This window comes from Pelophylax lessonae (assembly GCF_965119305.1).
Source record: "Pelophylax lessonae genome assembly, chromosome: 3".
In the NCBI taxonomy this organism is placed as follows: Eukaryota; Metazoa; Chordata; class Amphibia; order Anura; family Ranidae; genus Pelophylax; species Pelophylax lessonae.
The window spans coordinates 14,907,167-14,923,821 of record NC_138770.1 but is presented as its reverse complement, the minus strand read 5'-3'; the positions used below and the strand labels follow the sequence as shown (position 1 = coordinate 14,923,821).

At 44.5% G+C, this 16,655-nt stretch overlaps 3 protein-coding genes and 1 pseudogene across 4 annotated transcripts in view; 3 read left to right on the top strand and 1 right to left on the bottom strand.

Moving 5' to 3' along the window:
* Positions 1 to 3,341, top strand: part of LOC309548734 — a 65,341-nt pseudogene extending 62,000 nt beyond the window's left edge. Inside the window, exons 6-7 of the transcript in view lie at positions 1,803 to 2,854; positions 3,011 to 3,341. The product of the transcript in view is annotated as an uncharacterized misc_RNA (transcript). The remainder of the gene's footprint in view (positions 1 to 1,802; positions 2,855 to 3,010) is intronic.
* The window catches only part of LOC309550227 (uncharacterized protein), a 1,381,219-nt gene that overhangs the window by 200,646 nt on the left and 1,163,918 nt on the right, over positions 1 to 16,655 (bottom strand).
* LOC309550746 (uncharacterized protein) overlaps positions 1 to 16,655 on the top strand; it is a 224,815-nt gene that overhangs the window by 75,297 nt on the left and 132,863 nt on the right. The window lies entirely within an intron of this gene.
* On the top strand, positions 6,197 to 15,735 carry LOC309548733 (uncharacterized protein; the record flags this gene model as incomplete). The annotated part of the gene is made up of 3 exons (XM_082248688.1): positions 6,197 to 6,215; positions 14,915 to 14,980; positions 15,149 to 15,735. The coding sequence occupies 3 exons, from the start codon at positions 6,197 to 6,199 to the stop codon at positions 15,733 to 15,735; spliced, it is 672 nt and encodes a 223-aa protein (XP_082104814.1).

Here is a 16,655-nt window from a genome sequence, read left to right as displayed (position 1 = left end):
TTTTCTCCAGACATCAGCACAGGTGAGTGATGGCCACTAAATACAAAAACTGTTTGGGTATATGGATTGATGTTTGAGGATCAGTAGCCGATATATCGGGGGCCGGTATGCACTTTCCCCGATATATAGGAATCGGCCACCAAGGTGACCGATATTGCCGATATTTCGGGAAAGTGCATGTACCGGAGCGGAGTGATTCCTGCATCACTCTGGTACCGGCGTCTATAGCCAACAGTCGGCTGTCTTGTAATGACAACCGATGCGGCTGAGAAGCCACTCAGCTTTCATTACAAGACAGCCTTCTGCGGCTCGCCCGAGTCTCCCGTCCCAACGGGAGACCCAGGCAACCAGCCTGCACAGCTGCCGAAGACCTGATCAAAGCCGCATTCATGACATCACTTCCGGGTACTCGGCGCCAGATTCAAAAAAATGACAGCATTCAAAAAAGCCAAACTTGTCGTTTTGAATGCTTTTAAGTGCAGATGAGGGGTTTGGGGTCTTTTAGACCCTCAGGTCCCTCCAAAAGAGTACCTGTCAAGTGTTTAAAATACATTTTTTTTTTTAAATGTACTAAAATATCAGCCGATACCGATATTCAATGTTCAAAGTATTGGTATCGGCAACGAAAAATGTCAGATGGACTGAAACAGAATGTCCCAGAGATGTTCTATTGGATTCAGGTCAGGCGAGTGTGGGGGCCATTCAATGGTATCAATTCCTCAATCCTCCAGGAACTGGTTGCATACTCCCACCACATAAGGCCGGGCATTGTCGTGCACCAGGAGGAACCCAGGACCCACTGCACCAGCGTAGGGTCTGACAATGGGTCCAAGGATTTCATCCCAATACCTAATGGCAGTCAGGGTGCCATTGTCTAGCCTGTAGAGGTCTGTGCATCCCTCCATGGATACCCCTCCCCCAGACCATCACTGACCCACCACCCAACCGGTCATGCTGAACGATGTTACAGGCAGCATAATGTTCTCCATGGCTTCTCCAGACCCTTTCACGTCTGTCACATGTGCTCAGGGTGAACCTGCTCTCATCTGTGAAAAGCACAGGGTGCCAGTGGTGGTCCTGCCAATTCTGGTGGTCAATGGCAAAGGCCAATCGAGCTCCACGATGCCGGGCAGTGAGCACAGGGCCCACTAGAGGACGTTGGGTCCTCAGGCCACCCTCATGAAGTCTGTTTCTGATTGTTTGGTCAGAGACATTCACACCAGTGGCCTGCTGGAGGTCATTTTATAGGGCTCTGGCAGAGCTCATCCTGTTCCTCCTTGCACAAAGGAGCAGATACCGGTCCTGCTGATGGGTTAAGGACCTTCTACGGCCCTGTCCAGCTGAAACTGATTAACAACCCCCTCTGCTACTTCACTGAGCAGATGAATATCCCAGGAGTTTCCCTGACTTGATGCTATACTCTGATTATAAAGTGTTGAGCAGTGTATATGAGTGTGGAAAACTCTTGGTAATTTTTCTTGTCTTCTGACAGACGGACTCTGTGGTGGGAATAGAAGGACATCGGAGGAAGATGTGACTACAGAAGATAAGGACATGGCATCTTCTCCAGAAGTAAATCCCGTTCCTCATAATATACATGACAGACCTCACCATTGGAGGAGATCATTGGAATCTCCTGATACTTCACATAGTCCTCTAATATCTGACAGTGCCGGCGGGTGCGGGAAACTATCTAATCTCAGGGAATCTTCCTTAAATCATAAAGGGGGTCATACAGGAGAGAATTCATTGTCATGTTCAGGGTGTGGGAAATGTTTTAAACACAAAAAAAGCCTTCTTAGCCATCAGAGAAAACACACAGATGAGCGTCTTTATTCATGTTATGAGTGCGGGAAATGTTTTAGTCAAAAAGCAAGCCTTCTTCAGCACCAGAGAATTCACACAGGGGAGCGTCCCTATTCATGTTTACAGTGCGGGAAATGTTTTAATCATGAAGGAAGCCTTCATAATCATCAGAAAATACACACAGGGGAGCGTCCCTATTCATGTTCAGAGTGCGGGAAATGTTTTAAACAGAAAAGATACCTTCTTCAGCACCACAGAATACACACAGGTGATCTTCCCTATTCATGTTCAGAGTGCGGGAAATATTTTAGCCAAAAAGGAACCCTTCTAAAGCACCAGAGAATTCACACAGAGGAGCGTCCCTATTCATGTTTACAGTGCGGGAAATGTTTTAATCATAAAGTAAGGCTTCTTCAGCACCAGAGAATTCACACAGGTGACCTTCCCTATTCATGTTCAGAGTGCGGGAAAAGTTTTAATCATAAAAGAAGCCTTCTTAGCCATCAGAGAATACACACAGGTGACCTTCCCTATTCATGTTCAGAGTGCGGGAAATGTTTTAATGATAAAGGAGTCCTTATTAGGCATCAGAGAATACACACGGATGAGCGTCCCTATTCATGTTCAGAGTGCGGGAAATGTTTTAAGGATAAAGGAAGCCTTCTTAACCACCAGAGAATACACACAGGTGAGCGTCCCTATTCATGTTTGGAGTGCGGGAAACGTTTTAATGAGAAAGGAACCCTTCTTAGCCATCAGAGAATACACACAGGGGAGCTTCCATATTCATGTTTAGAGTGCGGGAAATGTTTTAGTCAAAAAGAACACCTTCTTCAGCACCAGAGAATTCACACAGGTGAGCGTCCCTATTCATGTTCAGAGTGTGGGAAAAGTTTTACTCAAAAAGGAAACCTTCTTAGCCATCAGAGAATACACACAGGGGAGCTTCCATATTCATGTTCAGAGTGCGGGAAATGTTTTAATCATAAAATAAGCCTAAATAGCCATCAGAGAATACACACAGGTGAGCGCCCTATTCATGTTCAGAGTGCGGGAAATGTTTTACTCATGAAGTAAGCCTTCTAACCCATCAAAAGAATACACACTGTTGAACGTCCCTATTCATGTGCCAGGTGTGGGAAATGTTTTAATCACAAAAGAAACCTTCTTAGCCACAGGGGTGAGCTTCCCTGTTCATTTTTAGAGTGTGGGAAATGTTTTAATTATAAAGGAAACCTTCTTAACCATCAGAGAATACACACAGGGGAGCGTCCCTATTCATGTTCAGCGTGTGGGAAATGTTTTACTCATAGAGGATTCCTTCTTAGCCATCAGAGAATACACACAGGTGAGCGTCCCTATTCATGTTCGGAGTGCGGGGGAAACATTTTAATGAGAAAGGAAATCTTCTTAGGCATCAGAGAATACACACAGGGGAGATTCCATATTCATGTTCAGAGTGCGGGAAATGTTTTACTCATGAAGTAAGCCCTCTTAGCCATCAGAAAATGCACAGGGGTGAGCTTCCCTGTTAATTTTCAGAGTTGTCAAGGAATTTACCTTTAGACCACAAGCTGATTCAAAGAAGAATTCATTTAATACTTGTATACGAGGAGATAGGTTATATCGACATACTTCTGTGAGCTTCTATAACCCGTCTGGTTTGCATACGTGGTTCCTATCCTTATTCCTTTGGACAATAAATGATGGCCTATACCGCCTTTAATATATCCTAAGGAGGGGGGTTGAACAGTAGTCTATTGTATTCTTCTTCGTCTACAAACATCTGTACAGGATATACGGAGTCAGGCAATGTAGTAAGTCTTTGTAAATGTGAAAACTTTAACAAAGAACATATGACAGGATATGCAGTAGCCACTGTTTAAATTATTAGCAGAATCTGCTGAAGAAATGCAGTTTCTAGGTATACTCTATATATGTATACATAAATGATTATAACACACATAATAATTATGAAACATTCATAATTTCTTTAACAAGAGTGTGGGAAATGTTTTAATCATATAAGGAAACCTTCTTAAACAGCAGAGAATACACACAGTTAAGTCTCCCTATTCATGTTCAGAGTGCGGGAAATGTTTTAATAATAAAGGAAACTTTCTTAGCCTTTAGAGAATACACACTGGTGAGCTTCCCTATTCATGTTCAGAGTGCGGGAAATGTTTTGCACTCAAATGTTTACTTGTTAAACACCGGAAAGTTCCTAAAGGTGAGCGTCTCTAATCTTGTGCAGAGTGCAGGAAATGTTTAACTAAGAAAGAACACCTACTTACACACAGGTGAGCGCCCTTTTTAATGTTACGAGTGCGGGAAATGTTTTCCAAACAAAGGTTTATTTCTTAGAAACCAGAAAGTTCATACGGGCGAGTGTCCTATTTCATGCTCAGAGTGCGGGAAAGTTTACAAATAAAGGAAATATAATGAAACATCAGAATACGCTGGATTGTAACGGGTGGAACTGTTTAGGTCATAAAAAAATGTGAAACCACCACAGTCCACTCGGGGTTAGTTTACACCCGCATCGCCCTCTGACCCACTGTGGGTTTGGCAGGCAGCTGGGAGCCCTTATGTTAACCCTGTAAAGTCCACGCCAGTACGCCGCAACTGTATGCATCAGGGCTGTTGCAGAACAACCCCATTCAGTTGACTAGCATTGCCCAATGTGACCGGGGGGTGTGAGGTTTGCAGTAGCCGCAAATTGCAGTGCCATGTGTACCGCCCCATCCGGCTGCCATTTAAGCTTAAGGGGGTGGTAAAATCATGACTCAACTGTCTACCTTTACTGATCCCTCCCCACATGAGGCAACAAGCGGGAAATCATGACAATACATGGGGCAACAAGTGAGCAATTAAGACAAAACATGGGGCAACAGGTGGGCAATCCGCACAATACATGGGATAATAAGTGGGCAATCCTGACAATATATGGGGCATAAAACCAATGAAAATGGTCGCACTCCAACAGGTTATAGTGATGATATTTATTTCAGACAGTCAATACGGGATACAGAAAGGTGGACGCGTTTCACACGTAATATCGTGCTTCTTCACCACGGTGTGTGCACCTGTTGGTAATATGGGCAACAAGGGGGCATTCATGACAATACATGGGGCAGCAGACAAACAATTCTGACAATACATTCTTTTTGTGTTCTACTTATAAATATGTATATAGATCTAACCTACTGGATGGAAAAAGATCACTGTAACATGCATTAACCCACAGCAGCCAATCAGGATTTAACTTTCACTGGTGAACCTTCTTAGAAGGGGGGTGAGTTGAGACCGTGCATTGATTATAGGGTCCTCAATCGCATCACGGTCAAGAATGCATACCTGATGATTGGTTGCTAAATTTTTTGCTAATTTAGATTTATTGAAGTAGCCGGCTTTTTATTGGTCCAACCAATGTATGATTATTAATACATTTGACACATTTGTTAATTCTATTATAAAAGATTTAAGCTTTATTTTATTCATATCATTACTGTGTGGTAATCGCTTATTCTGATCTTGTCCAATAAAAACGATTTGTACAATATTCTGTGCCGAGTCTTCTTTTTTACCAATGATTAGATGATCTGTGATTGGAATGTGATCAGTTCATAGAGAGTCATCCATTGGGGTTTTATTCGTGAGATGGAGAGTGGAGAAGGCACCACATTGACAAGCCATTGGAGGCCCTTTCTAAAGCCCTAAACTTTTTGGCAACCTGTCTATGACATTAGTCTTCCAAACTCTATCTCACTGAGCTAAGGCCAGAAGAGTTCCAGGAGTTCTTCTCTCTCCACAGTTCCCAAACCAAAAGGAGACATCCACCACATCTTCAATCTTAAGGCCCTAAATGTCCTCAGCTGGGCTCAGGAGTTCCGCATGTAATCCACCAGGTCATAGCATCTCCCTTTATCAGGGAGACTTTTTTCTTTGAATGCCCCACATACTTGTACTGCAGTGGGGCGGCCGTTCTGCGCAAAATCACGTACCTGTCCGTCATCTGCATTTCCGGGTCTGGGGCGTGCACACTGGGGCATGTCGGTACCCAGCAATTGTTCCGGAACAGTTGTCTGCCAATGTAAACAAGGCAGATCACTGTTCTGCTAGTAGGGAGGATGGAGATCCTGTGTTTCTGCTAATGGAGGAAGGAGATACTGGCGAACAGAGGTTATATATATGTAGCGTGCCCCCACAGGGGCTGGTGAGTATGTTCATATCCTCCACTCCCTTGACCCTGAGGCACCTCCAACCCCCTTGACACTATGGGTTCTGACATGTTAGTTCAGAGAAACAACAATGACACTTGAATAGCAATATATCAGTTTACTGACTTAAGAAGGAAATGAACAGATATAGTTTCAACACAACAGGAAATATGTGTGTAAAGAACCAAAGTGAGATTCTGAATCTTAAAGTCCCAGAATCACTGAGTGGCCCAAGACTCAGAATCTCATACACCAATAATGCCAGCTACAACTAGATATAACAATATCTAACTGAAGAAGTATATGAATATGAATATAATAATGATTCAATTCCTCTTACAAATGTGTGAGAGTGACAAATCAGACGTTGACTCTATATTAAAGTGGAGTTCCACCTAAAACCAAAAAAAAATGCATAAAAATACCTCCGGGACAGTCAGGGCTAGTGCATTCCACAAAGGATAGCCTCTGAACTGTACCGGGTTGCACTTACCTGCAAGAAGAAATACTTACCTTGAAAATGTATTGTCCAGCGCTGCCATCTCAGGTGTGGGCAGCTTGAAGCCAGCGCGATCCTCTTCTGCATCCTCTTCGGTCCCACGATGCACTGCACCGGCCCCGCCGTCACTTCCGGGGTTGCAGCGTCATCCCTGCACAGCTTCTGGGCATGCCCAGAAGCTGTTTAGCAAGGTATGACGGGGCCTGCACCGGAACTGACGTTCAGCTCCCAGGAATCATTGCAAGCCAGGAAGTGACGACTCGTCGTGGCTGCCGAGGGAGGAAGAGGAAGTAAGGTAAGTATACTATCTTCTAAAACAAGATAAGTAAAAAAAAATTGTGATTATCCATTTGTTTTTCAGGAAGAAGATGGATGGAAGTTATATTTTAGGGTGGAACTCCACTTTAACTGTAGATAAAACAGTTGGATCTGACTAACTCAGCTGCATGGATACATCTCAAGAGAATCTATATCTTAAATATAACCTGAAAGAGTGCACTCTATCACCTATAGGGGGCCCCCTTTCCTATGAATTAAATGAGTCTCTTCCTGGGCATGGCCTTGCTAATCTTCGCCAGCAGTAGGAGCTCTAATCATTCCGTGAATGATATTTGTAATCCAAAGGGAAAAATGGGTATTCGTAATTCAGGCTCTGTCTCAAAATGAAGTCAGTATAAACCACTGTATGTGTACAGATGAGGCCTCCTGGTTCGCCAAGCACTATGAAAGATCAGGAGTGTCCCATGGCAACCGCTCCACTACATTAAAGTCCTCTCTGTGTCTCTGCTGCCTCACAGGCCCTTTCATTGTGTCCGTGAGCTGCTGTGCTCACTACAATTAGGTATCTCACCCAATCCTCTGATACTCCTCCGCACCAGGCTGATCACCTCTCTGTAATGTCCGCCACCTCTCCAAGGTGTCTCCACTCTCGATCAGTCACTCCTCTGTGACATCCGCCACCTCTCCAAGGTGTCTCCGCACTAGGCCACAGCCTCTACTCGCTCTGCTCTCCACATCGATTCTCTGGCACATCCACACCGCACGCGGTCCCCGAGGCAAAAGAGCGAACATCCGACTCTGCCCCTTATTTATAGACTCTCCCATAGTCCCCCGCGGAACCCGCAGCTCCCTGGGAGGATAGTTCCACCCTGGCCACTTTGCGCAGTCTTCATCCTCCACTGGACTATATATTTCACAATCCAACACGCCACTCTTCAGGAGAACCTCAAAGTAAGCAACAAACTTAAAGGAACAGTATATCAGCCTTAATTATGCTGATAGCGATTTCTTCACTTGGCTACATCCTCCCCCCACTTGAATGTCTTTGGTCCCCAAAGATGATGGAAATCCTAAGTGGGAGACTCCATTGAGATATAAAGAACCACATAATTACAACTAACAGCAGTCTTGTGTGGAACTAATAGCAGCTGACAACTGGTCAATAAATGCACCTTCGAACAGCTGACTATACAAATTACTAGAAAGGTCTGAGTCACTCTCACAATAGGCCAACAAGAAATCAGTGGCCAACCTAATAGTGTCAGCGGGTGGAAAAAGATCATCTTCCTTGGGGCGTTAGGGTATCATACGTCAGTCTCTTTGGCGGGTGTATATCCAGATTCACTTTCCAACCCTTGAGAGCTACAACTAGGTTGAGACTCCTCACACTCCTCAGAAGGGCCCATTGACTCCTCTGTGTCTTGTACAATTGAACTCCTGTCTTCCTCCTGAACCCTGCACGTGGCATCCTCCTGAACCCTGCATGTGGCATCCTCCTGAACCCTGCACTTAGCACCAGCATACAATGGGCACACTGACCGCCAGCATACAGGGGCACACTGACCACCAGCATACAGGGGGCACACTGACCTCCAGCATACAGGGGACACACTGACCACCAGCATACAGGGGGCACACTGACCACCAGCATACAGGGGGCACACTGACCTCCAGCATACAGGGGACACACTGACCACCAGCATACAGGGGGCACACTGACCACCAGAATACAGGGGGCACACTGACCACCAGCATACAGGGGGCACACTGACCACCAGCATACAGGGGCACACTGACCACCAGCATACAGGGGGCACACTGACCACCAGCATATAGGGGGCACACTGACCACCAGCATACAGGGGGAACACTGACCTCCAGCATACAGGGGGCACACTGACCGCCAGCATACAGGGGCACACTGACTACCAATATGCAGGGCCACTTGTTACCTGTCCACAGGGGACATAACAAATCAAGTAAAACAACTACTATGCATCTAAAAAAATCTAAAAAGCAATAAGAGAATCTTGTTAGCCGGTTCCCTCATCTAACGTGCAACAATAAAAAACAAAAAATGCAGCACTGCCCTACACTTCATCTATAAAATTCTACAAATGGACTTATAATGGTAAAACCTATAAATGAATATCCTGTGCAAATCAACCAATGTATTACAATATAGTAGTGATGGTGTCACCCTCTCTGCAGAGAGTAAGAAATATATCAGAGCTGTAATGTGCAAATAGTGGTGACCCCCCCATATATAATCACAATAAATAGTACAATTAATGTGCATATTTTACATTTTATTATGATTATATATCGGGTGTTTTACCACTATTTGCACTTTGCAGCTCTGCAGTATTTCTTACCTTTTGCAGAGAGGGTGACACCATCACTCCTGCCCGGATTGGATTTTAATTTACCTGCCCCATTCCCCCCTCCAAGTTTTTCCTGTATCTTATCCTCCTAACATTTGGTAGTTCTATCCCAAAAAATTCTAAAAAGTATCTTTATCTTTTTTTTTTTTTTTTTTTTTTATATCTCATGGACGAAATGTTAGAAATAACGTATATATCATACAATCATTCCATAAACACATACCACATACACCACATAGATCATTTCAAGGAAATATGCTCATAAAATAGTTTACCATTTGCCAAAAAAAAAAAATGTCCCCGGATTTCATTTAAAAAAATCTGGTCACCTTACAATATGGTCCACAAGGTGGTGACCTGACTTCTCTCAGATGGAACGCACAGACAGGAAGTGATGAGGTAAAGACAGGAAGTAATGTAAGATACTGACAGGAAGTGATGTAGGTCCACAGAGGAAGTGATGTCAGATATAAAAAGGAATTCCAGAGGCGAGTCGGGAGAAAGTAGAGAAGAGACGTAGCTGGAAGTGGCAGTAGAGGAGGTAATTAGATATTTTCTATATATAATCTTTAATTACATGAATAAAATGTTCTCCTTCAGTTTTTATGCCGGGGGAACAGAAACAGAGGAATGCATAACACTGAGAATCACATTGCAGTCCCCCAGTGAAATAACATAAGTAGGATGAGCAGCAAAACTTCCTCCAGCTCTCCTGTAGCGCCCTCACCAGGCAGAGCTGAGGTACTCATATTCTATCTGGGGAAGAGGCAGAGCACGGGGTGACCCCGACACTCACCCATGAAAATATTCAGCAGCTTTCCTCCCTTGTCACTATTAACATTAATCCCGTCCTCTGCCCCAACACCAACTGGGCCCCCACTCCTCACCCCCAATCTAACACCACTGTCCCCCATTCCTCACCCCATCTAACACTGCTGTTCACCATTCCTCACCCCCCCCCCATCTAACACCACTGTCCCCCACTCCTCACCCCCCATCTAACACCGCTTTCCACCATTCCTCACCCCCATCTAACACCACTGTCCCCTGCTCCTCACCCCCCATTTAACACCGCTTTCCACCATTCCTCACCCCCCATCTATCACCCCAGTTCCCTACTTCTCATTCCTAATCCAACACTGTTGTTTCCCTCTCCTCACCCTCTTTCCCACACTGCTCACCTATATTCCACAACCCCCACTGACACTGTTGTCCCCCACTCCTCATTCCCTTATTCAACATTTCAGATCTCCACTCTTCACACCCCATATTTGACGCTTCTGTCCCCCACTCTTCACCCAGACCCAATGCTGCCACTTTGCTTTCTCTCGTGTCTCTCATGATATCGCTCTTATCGCTATTAATAAAGCACAGACCTGATCGGAGAGGTGAGGAGGATTTTGCGAGGTCAAATGACATCACTCTTATTTCTATTAGTAAAACACAGACCTGACCAGAGAGGTGCGGAGGATTCTCAGGAGATTCTTAGAAGGACACAAGGATCTCTACAAGGACTTCATGATGGAGAATCAGCCACCCCTCACATCACCGGGTAAGAGGAGACTTTATTGTAAAGGAGAGAGCAGTACGGAGGCTCCACCTAGATCCCCCATCATCTGATAAACACATAGAAACAATGTATTCAGTCAGTGTGTGTGTTTCCTACAGATGGATCCAGTAATGGGAACCCACCAGATAGATGTCCCCGTCCTCTGTATTCCGGGGATTCCACACAGGAAGATCACACCATCCCTCACCATCATCAGGTAGGTGAAGATGGAAGTCGAGATCGTAAAAGTGATCTGACTGTATGAAAATATATTCCACTTTTAGGTATAAGGTTTTTTGTGCTCACATTTTAAAGAAACCATTCCCTGCTATTTTGTTTGTTTAGAATGAAAATCTGATAGATATAAAAGATGAGGTTAAAGAGGAAGAAGAGACGTATGTGAGGGGTGATCAGCAGTTCAGGGAAGAGGTTGGGATGATGGACAAAGTTAAAGAGGAGGAATGTTCTCCAGACATCAGCACAGGTGAGTGATGGCCACTAAATACAAAAACTGTTTGGGTATATGGATTGATGTTTGAGGATCTGTAGATCCACTTCTACAAAGACGTCATGATGGAGAATCAGCCGCCCCTCACATCACCGGGTAAGAAGAGACTTTATTGTAAAGGAGAGAGCAGTACGGAGGATCCACCTAGATCCCCCATCATCTGATAAACACATAGAAACAATGTATTCAGTCAGTGTGTGTGTTTCCTACAGATGGATCCAGTAATGGGAACCCACCAGAGAGATGTCCCTGTCCTCTGTATTCCCGGGATTCCACACAGGTCAACATTAAAGAAGAGATAAAAGAGGAGGATGATGAGGATTTTGTAATGGAGGAGGCAGAGTTTCCAAATGGTCACAGAAAGCAGTACCAGGACACCATGGTGGAGTCATCCAGTTACAGAAACCTACCAGAGAGATGTCCCAGTCCTCTGTATTCCCGGGATTCCACACAGGAATATCACCCCATCCCCCACCATCATCAGGTAGATGGGAATGAGAATGTAGGAGAGTGATCCCAAGCCCTAAGAGATATCATTCTTCTATTATTATTATTTTTTGTATTTAATATTTCTGCCATTTTGTTGGTTTAGGATGAAGATCTGATAAATGTACAAATTGAGGTAATAAAGGAAAAGACGTATGTGAGGGGTGATCAGCATTTTACAGAGGAGGTTGGGATAATGGACGCAGTTAAAGAGGAAGAAACTTCTCCAGATATCAGCTCAGGTAATTATGGAAGAATGGGTTAAAGCTTACTTAGTGATGTTTGGTTGGGTGGTATCATTGGTCTGGTTAGTTGTCATAGTTTGGTGTTGTGATTGCACCCAGTTCCACCACAGATCTCTTTTACACTTTGAAATGCTCGACTGACATATGACTCCTGAAAAATACCTATTTTTTTTTTATTTTATTGCTTTGCCACATATCCATTCCTCAATATAACGTCCTATCCCAAACAAATGAGGTGAAAATACTGTACACCATATGAAAGGTCCTTCTTCATTCCTTAATATAACATTATGTGCCCAACAAATGATGAGAAGATACTGTACACTAGGGATAGACCGATATGGTTTTTTCAGGGCCGATACCGATATTTTCACAAGGTATCGGTATCGGACGATATGGGCCGATATTTTGTACATTTAAAGTTTAGAAAAATTAAGACAATTTTTTACACAAATCTGGTACTGAACATGTTAATTTTTGTTCAGTGATTAATGGCTGGAATGCTGGCACCCTGTGGTGGGTGGCTGGCTGGCTGGCACCTTGTGGTGGGTAGGTGGGTGGCTGACACAGGGGCTGTGGTTGGGTGGCTGGCTGGTACAGGGCCTGTGGGTGGCTGTCTGTCTGGCACCCTATCTGTGGGTGGTTGGCTGTCTGGCACCCTGTGTTGGGTGGCTGGCTGTCTGGCACCCGGTGTTGGGTGGATGGCTGGCTGGCACCCTGTGGTGGGTGGATGGCTGGCACAGGGGCTGTGGGTGGCTGGCTGGTACAGGGCCTGTGGGTGGCTGGCTGGTACAGTGCCTGTGGTTGGCTGGTACATGGCCTGTGGGTGGCTGGCTGGTATAGGACCTGTGGGTGGCTGGCTGACTGGTACAGGGCCTGTGGCTTGCTTACTTGCTGGTACAGGGCCTATGGATATGGGTGGCTGGCTGGCACCGGGCTGCTGCAGGTGGGTGTATGGCTGTGATACACTACCTTGAGACTTGTCCTGACTCCAGATAAGGCTGTCCAAGGCGAGGGAGGCGGCCTAAGAAGGCAGAATGACGTCACAAAAATATCGGCAATATCGGCCAGTTCCGGGGCTGATACCGATATATCGGTCTATGCCTACTGTACACCACATAAAAGGTCCATCTCCATTCCTCAATATAACGTCATGTTCCAAACCATAACATTGTCATCATTTCAATAGAATTATTACTTAGTGATGTTTGGTTGGGTAAGGTTGTATCATTGATCCATGTCAGATCTCTTCTAAACTTTGAAATGCTCGACCAACATACACTGCTCCAAAGAATGAAAGGAACACTTTGAAAACACATCAGATCTCAATGGGGAAAAATATCATGCTGGATATCTATACTGGTATGGAATGGGTAATGTGTTAGGATCTATACTGGTATGGACTGGGTAATGTGTTAGGAAGGAAAGGATGCCACATCGTTTGATGGAAATGAAAATTATCACCCTACAGAGAGCTGAATTCAAAGACGAAAATCAAAGTGAAAAAATGATGCAGCAGGCGAGTCCATTTTGGTGAAATGTCATTGCAGGACCTCAGAATGGCCCTCAGTAGTATGTATGGCCCCCACGTGCTTGTATGCATGCCTGACAACGTCGGGACATGCTCCTAATGAGACGACGGATGATGTCCTGGGGTATTTCCTCCCAGATCTGGACCAGGGCATCACTGAGCTCCTGAACAGACAGAGGTGTAACCTGGCGCCATCGGATGGACTGAAAAATAACATCCCAGAGATGTTCTATTGGATTCAGGTCAGGCAAGTTTTGGGGCCATTCAATGGTATCAATTCCTTCATCCTCCAGGAATTGGCTGCATACTCTCACCACATGAGGCTGGGCATTGTTGTGCACCAGGAGGAACCCAGGACCCACTGCACCAGCATAGGGTCAGACAATGGGTCCAAGGATTTCATCCCAATACCTAATTGCAGTCAGGGTGCCATTGTCTAGCCTGTAGAGGTCTGTGCTTCCCTCCATGGATACGCCTCCCCAGACCATCACGGACCCACCGCCCAACCGGTCATGCTGAACGATGTTACAGGCAGCATAATGTTCTCCACGGCTTCTCCAGACCCTTTCACGTCTGTCACATGTGCTCAGGGTGAACCTGCTCTCATCTGTGAAAAGCACAGGGTGCCAGTGGTGGAGCTGCCAATTCTGGTGTTCAATGGCAAATGCCAATCAAGCTCCACAGTGCCGGGCAGTGAGCACAGAGCCCACTAGAGGACGTCGGGCCCTCAGGCCACCCTCATGAAGTCTGTTTCTGATTGTTTGGTCAGAGACATTCACACCAGTGTCCTGCTGGAGGTCATTTTGTAGGGCTCTGGCAGCACTCATCCTGTTCCTCCTTGTACAAAGGAGCAGATACCGGTCCTGCTGATGGGTTAAGGACCTTCTATGGCCCCGTCCAGCTGAAACTGATTAACAACCCCCTCTGCTACTTGACTGACCAGATGAATATCCCAGGAGTTTCCCTGACTTGATGCTATACTCTGATTATAAAGTGTTGAGCAGTGTATATGAGTATGGAAAACTCTTGGTAATTTTTCTTGTCTTCTGACAGACGGACTCTGTGGTGGGAATAGAAGGACATCGGAGGAAGATGTGACTACAGAAGATAATGACATGGCATCTTCTCCAGAAGTAAATCCTGTTCCTCATAATATACATGACAGACCTCACCATTGGAGGAGATCATTGGAATCTCCTGATACTTCACATAGTCCTCTAATATCTGACAGTGCTGACGGGTGCGGGAAACCATCTCATCTCAGGGAATCTTCTTTATACCATAAAGGGGTTCATACAGGAGAGAATTCATTGTCATGTTCAGAGTGCGGGAAATGTTTTAAACAGAAAGAAAGCCTTCTTAACCATCAGAGAATACATACAGGTGACGTTCCCTATTCATGTTCAGAGTGCGGGAAATGTTTTAGTAAAAAAGGACACTTTCTTCAGCACCAGAGAACTCACACAGGGGAGCGTCCCTATTCATGTTCAGAGTGCGGAAAATGTTTTATTCAGAAAATAAGCCTTCTTAGCCATCAGAGAATACACACAAGTGAGCTTCCCTATTCATGTTCAGAGTGTGGGAAATGTTTTAATCATAAAGTAAGCCTTCTTAGCCATCAGAGCATACACACTGGTAAACGTCCCTATTCATGTTCCGAGTGCGGGAAATGTTTTACTCAGAAACAAAGCCTTCTTAGCCATCAGAGATTACACACAGGTGAGCGTCCTTATTCATGTTCCGAGTGTGGGAAATGTTTTACTCAGAAAGGAAGCCTTCTTAGCCATCAGAGCATACACACAGATGAGCTTCCCTATTCATGTTCCGAGTGCGGTAAATGTTTTACTCAGAAAGGAAACCTTCTAAGCCATCAAAGATTACACACAGGTGAGCGTCCCTATTCATGTTCCAAGTGCGGGAAATGTTTCACTCAGAAAGTGAATCTTCTTAGCCATCAGAGAATACACACAGGTGAGCGTCCATATTCATGTTCAGAGTGCGGGAAATGTTTTAACCGTAAAGGTAACCTTCTTAGCCATCAGAAAATACACACGGGGGAGCTTCCCTATTCATGTTCAGAGTGTGGGAAATGTTTTAATCATAAAGGAAACCTTCTTAACCATCAGAGAATACACACAGGTGAGCGTCCTTTTTCATGTTCAGGGTGCGGAAAATGCTTTAATCGGAAAAGAAGCCTTCTTAGCCATCAGAGAATACACACAGGTTAGCATCCCCATTCATGTTCAGAGTGCGTGAAATGCTCTAATCAGGAAGTTCACCTTGGTATGAATGGGGGTGAAGTACCACGCTTCAGGGAAAGTTTAAACGTGAATTAAAAAAAATGTGTGTATCATAATCATTGTGTATATGAATCAATATTAAATAAATAAATAAATATATAATGTGATAGTGCTGAGTAAATCTTGTATAGTGTCTCCTTAAAAATTATATATATTAATATGGTTCTCCAATGAATCAATCAATCTTAAAACTCCTTATTTCTTAAAAATGGATCTATAACTATAAAGTGCAAAGGTGCATATACAGTATATTTCATAAAGATGCTAATGGTGTTATCTGTGTTCATCCAAAGTGTTTAAAATTTATATTCATAAAAACAGTGACAATAAAGTGTTCGGTGCTCAAAACATCAACCAATAAATAATTCTGTGTATTACAGATGTAGCGCTATTTTGATCACTCTTGGCGGCTACTGGGGTATGATGACGCCACCTGTGTAGTATTTAGGAGCAGAGTATATAATCTGTGTGATCAGGACAGGATTTATAGTAAGCGCCAGTGCCTCCACTCAATCAGGGCTTGTGATTAGCAAGTGAAATCCCAATTGAGAAAACATATCCATATAGACAGTAATCCACACAGCAGAGTGTTTAAATGTCCATGTATTGAAGAAATAACATTCAGTGAACCATACAACATAAGATATTCTCCTCAGGAACATGAAATCATTAGTAGTGTCTCTGTGTGTCTCAGTGAGGGGATGTTACAGCACTTACAGTCTGTTCTCCAGCAGGAAAATGTCTGTGACTCCTCATGTCTCTCTTTTCCCCAGTCTTACCCAGAAATCCTTGCTCTGCCCTTTTTGATGACCTCATCCTTCTTGCAGAGAGAGAAAGAAAACACAGCA